This window comes from Mytilus edulis, chromosome 10, assembly GCF_963676685.1.
Source record: "Mytilus edulis chromosome 10, xbMytEdul2.2, whole genome shotgun sequence".
Lineage (NCBI taxonomy): Eukaryota > Metazoa > Mollusca > Bivalvia > Mytilida > Mytilidae > Mytilus > Mytilus edulis.
In genome coordinates, this window is record NC_092353.1 from 1,401,452 (window position 1) to 1,407,451 (window position 6,000).

The window sequence follows — 6,000 nt, forward strand, 5'->3', positions numbered from 1 at the left end:
TAGAAACAGGATCGCAGTAGTTGAACTCACGCTTTGCAGATAAATACTTGGAAATGGAATCTTAAACACCACAATAAGTTTGTATGTTCGCTTAAAGCAAAAGTCACAAATCCCACTTAAAGCGCAAAACACGAAGCACATAGCAAAAATTAAATTGTACTTTGATAAGATTTCTTCATGAACAAAAATTCGTATTTGATTTTAATATTTTTATTCAAAATAAACTCCATGTACAATACCTATGGCGAACAAAGAAGTGTTTTTGTATACAACGTAAGCAAAACTGTCGTGTTTTGGATCCCATACGGAACGACTGGCTGTTTCTAGTCCCTGGTCTTTACACTGTCCTATAATCACATTACTTATTATTTTGTAGCGCGGGAAACCCAAAGATTTCACTTGATTTTTCACAAGAACTGACAAATCCAAACACAGTTTTGAACATCTTTCAGGGTCATATTTGATGTCGCCTAGGTAATTTTCAAAGGTCTTATAAATTTCTGATTTGACCTTACAAGTCGCAAATTTTGTACCATCATCAGGATCCATTTTGAAAGTATTTTCCAATTTAACTTTTGGCTTGTCGTCTGGTTTTTCCTCTGCTAGATCTGAGAGTCCGGCTCTCGTCATTCGCCGATGACGCAGCATTTCTGTTTGAGATGCCGTAAGTTTCACAAAAGAAGAACGTCTTCTATTACGCATGCTCATGGTTGGAGTCTTGAGAAGCTTGCTGTTGGAAGATGATTCGGAATCATCAAGGAAGTTGACAGATTCCTTTTTTGACTCCGTCTAAACAAAAACAAACATATATATTTGTTAACATTTAACAACCAATAACATTAAAATGACAGTAATTATAAAAAAAGAAGATGAGGTATAATTGCTAATGAGACAACTCTCCACAAGAGACAAACTGACCGTGACAGAAATTAACAACTATAGGTTACTGTACGGCAAATATTTTGCTTTGAGGTTTGGCTGTACGTGTGAAAATCTTTATCTAAATGGGATGACACCTTATTATATTTACAATGATATTGTCAATAGAGCTCGTCATATTAGATACGATCCATGTTAACTTATTGGTTTTTTTTATGTAATAAACCTGAAGTAAGACCTTCTAAAGCTTTCAAAACAAAGATATTTTACCCCGTCACATTCTTTATGCGCATATCTCAACATGGCATCGTGTATAATTCAGTGCTTGGCTTTTGTTGCTGTTCATTATATTTATTTTTCTTTCACTGTTTTTTTAAATAATGGCCACTGATTTTCTCTTTTGGATTGGATTGCGTTTTTGTGGTGCTTCTTTAAGAGTTTGATGAAAGGCATGAGTTTTGCTTATGGTTGAAGTCCGTACTGTGACTTAATATATACTCATACTAATATAATGTACTCACACTGACTGAATCTGACATAATGGCTCTATATATATATCAAACTGGTCGTCCTGGTAAATAAAAACAATAATGAACAACTGAATCTGACATTTTGCAGATAACATTAAGATTACAACATGAATTGCCTGGTAAATAAAACAAATAGATACTCTTACCAAATATGATGTCCCTAACTACTCTTACAAACATATAAAGATTCAAAAGACCATTCTAATAAGACACTTTTGACAAAATGAGAGAATCACCCAGGCAGGTCGATGCCACTGATGCATGGTAGACGTTTCGCTTCATAGAGTATCAACATCACAGCAAAGTGAACACGAATATGACAGCTAATGTCTCTTGAAGGTTTTGTTGTTTTAATCTATTTAGTGGTTTCGGGTCTTTCAAAGAAACCCAAATAAAGATTAAGCAGGCACCGCGAAGATGACCCCAAAGCGAACGGTCGTGCCAAAAGTAATATTCACGTTATGGGACTGTCATACTAGTCAGAGGTTTCAATTAGCTAGTTATAAAACCAGTATTAATCCACCATATTCTTCAGAAGAATATGTCTGTACTAAGTTAGGAATATTACAGTTGTTTTCCACTCGTTTAAGTTTTGTGTTTGAGCTTTTGATTTTGCCATTATAGGGACTTTCTTTTTTGAATTTTCATTTTCATACAGTGGCGGATCCAGAAATTTTTATTGGGGGCCCACTGACTGCCTAAGAGGTGACCCGCTCCGGTGATGCTTCAGTAATTCTCTATATAATTAACCAAATTTTTCCCAGAAAAGGGGGGGGGGGGCTGGGCCTCTCCCTAAATCCGCCTCAGGGTAATTCTGTTAAATTTCTTTTTACTCAATATGGGAGTCTTTATTTGTACAGGTATACATAAAGCAATGTTGGATAAAATGAAAGTACAAATAAAGCAATGTAGGATAAAATGGAAGTAAAAATAGAGTAATCATATTGTTATTAAGTTAAATGTTATGATTTACATGATCAAAATTCAAATACTCATAAAACACTTGTAAAAATTAAACAAAGACCTATTTTGAATCCGTTTAAAAGACAAGTTGGATTGCTATGTCCATGGTAGATAGGTGCTTTCAATAACCAACTCGCCAATGGGCATAATTGGCAGTAAGTAAAGTAATAACCAACTCCGTGATTTTGCATTCAAACAAAAAATCTGTTTTGGAATATTTTACTTTTCTAGAAATCGCGATAGCAGTTATAAGATTTATTTGTTCGAGGCTGCACTAATATCTAATATAGTGACAATTGACAATAAACAGTTAATTCTTAATTACGATGAGTTCAAAAATAAGTATACATTTGTGAATTTTATCGATGTTTCACGTATAGGGGTACACGTGGGGAGCTGATCAATGTTATATATATATAATAGTTAAATATATTTAAAATATGGGTACAAATGTGAATATTTTCGGTCACGGTACAAATATAAAAAAAGCGTACATATGTGAATATGATCGATGGTACAGAAAAAAAAGTACATATCTAAGTACAGTATTCTTTTCGATCGTACAAAATAAAAAAAAGGGGTACATAGTATGAATTGTATCGATGTTTAACTCTTGAATGGTCAATACACGAGCAACACGATTCTAAATAGTTTCCACTCATTTCATCGTTATTTTAAAGATATCTGGACTTCGGATCGCTCGTCGATTTGCACCAAATTATAGAGAAATATATTTCATGTATATTAGTCATAATTTACAATAAAAATATTTGCTGTACTTACCAACAGATTTTCACTTTTTTCCTTTGATTGTTTAAAAGAATAATAACCTGTCGCCGAACTTTAACTTCACCCCTATTAATCTTTTAAAACCATTTTACACATCGTCTATCAAATCTAAACAAATATACAAGCTATAAACATATAAATATTCTATATATCGAATACTTAAGCTGCTTAAACCATACTTTAAAAGTAATTAAAACTTAAATTATTTATTTTGTTAAATGTTAAGTTACGTATTTTATTAAAACATAATTGTTTCATTATAAAAGTACGACCAGCTGAAATATCGATTACCTTGTAGTTTATACATCTTCACTTCATTGGTTTTTATATCTTCTCAACATTTTGGCTACTCACAATTTAATTTGTATCTTTTAAATATGAAATTGATTTTTTAAATTCTTTAGATTTATATCGTATCAGACGTTTCGTTCGTAATGCTTTTTATATATATATATATTTTTTTATCTTGAAACGAAACGAAAAGAAAGAAAATACAATAAAATAAATAAATAATAGAAATGAAAATAAAAGCCTGACATTCTTTACAAAAACCAAGGATTTTTATTGTAAGATACCATGCAAATCCTTGCAATAACACAATAGAAATGTAAGAATACTTTTTTCAAGCAGTAGTTTAACCTTAAATCCGCATTTCTGTAGTCGTTCTCTTCTTTCTCGCAGATAAGTAAATTGGTGTGTTCTGCAATTGTTTCATGGAAGTCATTTTTTCGTGGAAAAATTAAAAATAAAAACTTAATAAATCAATTTGATAAAAGAACAACACTGTGTTTCTGTTTCTTTCATTGAAACGCGAAAAGTTTCCCCTTTTCCCAAAAAATAATAAGACGTTTAATTTTGTTACCTTCTGTCTACTCTTTGAGCGGGTTGCTGTCTTTTTGACATATTCCGTATTTATATTCTCAATTTTATTTTGTATTAAAAACTGTTCAAAAAACAGAACACATCAAGAGGCATATCGATTCGCTGCTTTGTGTATATCAATGAGTCAACAGATAGATATAAGAAGATGTGGTATGAGTGTCAGTTAGACAACTCTCTATCCAAGTCACAATTTGTAAAAGCAAACCATTATAAGTCGAATTATGGTCTTTAACACGGAGCAAAGTTTACGATGTGCAACTATCATATAGAGACACCTAGGACCATGAGGAGTACCTGTGTATCTGTGTATCTACACGCAGTGGCAGAATCAGGGGGGGTGGGGGGGGGGTACGGGGGTTGGAACCCCTCTTTTTTTGGGAAGGATCAATGCATTTGAATGGGGACATATGGTTGGACCCCCGTTATTCCTTGGTTGGGGGATAAAAAAAACATTACGCGTAATCACTTTTAACACAAAACACACATATATGTAATTGTGGAACATTTAGAAAACTTTCTTAAAGATATTTAATTACAAACGTGGCGAACGGGTATGCACTAGAGATAAATATCCTCAAACGGTACGTACTGTTAAGGCAGCTGTCGAAATAGGTTGTTAAGGTTAAACACAAATGAGTCCTGGAATGAATGGTTTATTTTGTCTTTTTCTACGCCCGAACCTAAAACCCAAGGAGGTATAAATGCCTGAATTTGGGAAGAGTTTTATCACTTATAGGTACCCAAAAGTAATAACTAATAGAACTGTGAATGGAAACAGAGAATATGTCAAAGAAAACACAACTCGACCAAAGAGCAGTAAACAGCCTCAACGCAACGACAAGGCAGGCTTCAACTGGACCCTATGTAGTTGATCTTAGATCAACTTTGCCGGAAAAAATAGGATGTGATTTTCCGTTTTAAATAGGATTTCTACAGTTATAGCCAACTGAATACCAAACCAAAAATTGTAGCCAACTGAATACCAAACCAAAAATTGTTCATTACTACTTTTAGAATTACCTGACAAGCATTATTACATCTCGACAATAAAATATGCACTGGTATATGGGTCATTATAAAAAAAAGTGCAAATTTCGACGAGGTAATATTATGAAAAATGATGTCATTGTTTAAAATATTTTAATGTGTTCCTTTATTCTATAGTATAGTAGCAACGGTATTCAGAAATATGCAATGGGAAAAATGAAGAGTTCTTTCAATTTTAACAATTTTAGGTCATCCTTTGATATAATCGTGTCAATGGTGTTATCAATTTAAAACATGCATTTAGGTACTAAATATTATTGTTAAACATCAAACAACTGTTCCAATTTGTTATTTAGGTCAAAATTACAACTTATTGACATTATTCATATAGCTGTGCATTCTATTTAAACATAAATTTCAGCATACATTGTCGTAAAAAGTTAATTGGCTGTCCTAATTATGGCTGTTGTAAATACTAAAAAAATAAACTTAAACTGAATATATGAATAGTGTATAAGATAAGATGATAAGAATATGCCTAATCTTCCGTATACGACATAAAAACACTTTCATTTATGAATGAAAATTAAAAAAAATATCCCATTTTTATATAATAACACCACTGACTCTCCAGTAACTCCAATGACACAAAAGTATCACCATTGACAACACATTTCAAATTTTACTTTTAATAAGTACTGAACACAAAACAGAGAACACTGAGCAAAAGAAAAAGAAGAAAAAATAATTCTTAGGCTATAAAATCTCAAATCATATAACATAATATCAATACCTAAAAATGTCAGTAGTGTTACTAAATAGTGTCATTGGTGTTACCAAAATACACCAGTTTTTGAAAACTTTGTATATGTAATACATGATATTGTTAAAACATTGTTAAATAAGTATTGTTTTTCATAAATAATATGATGTTTCGCTTGTTAAACATGAAAGAAACACAAAAAAATGC

General features: G+C 32.1%; 1 protein-coding gene across 1 annotated transcript; it reads right to left on the minus strand.

Moving 5' to 3' along the window:
• Nucleotides 1-194: 194 nt before the first annotated feature.
• LOC139492307 (dynein light chain Tctex-type 5-like) lies at nucleotides 195-3,271 on the minus strand. Its single transcript, XM_071280524.1, has 3 exons — nucleotides 3,156-3,271; nucleotides 1,401-1,450; nucleotides 195-789 (listed from the first exon to the last, which is right to left on the minus strand). The coding sequence occupies exons 2-3, from the start codon at nucleotides 1,416-1,418 to the stop codon at nucleotides 211-213; spliced, it is 597 nt and encodes a 198-aa protein (XP_071136625.1). The 5' UTR covers nucleotides 1,419-1,450; nucleotides 3,156-3,271; the 3' UTR covers nucleotides 195-210.
• Between the last annotated feature and the right edge of the window lie 2,729 nt (nucleotides 3,272-6,000).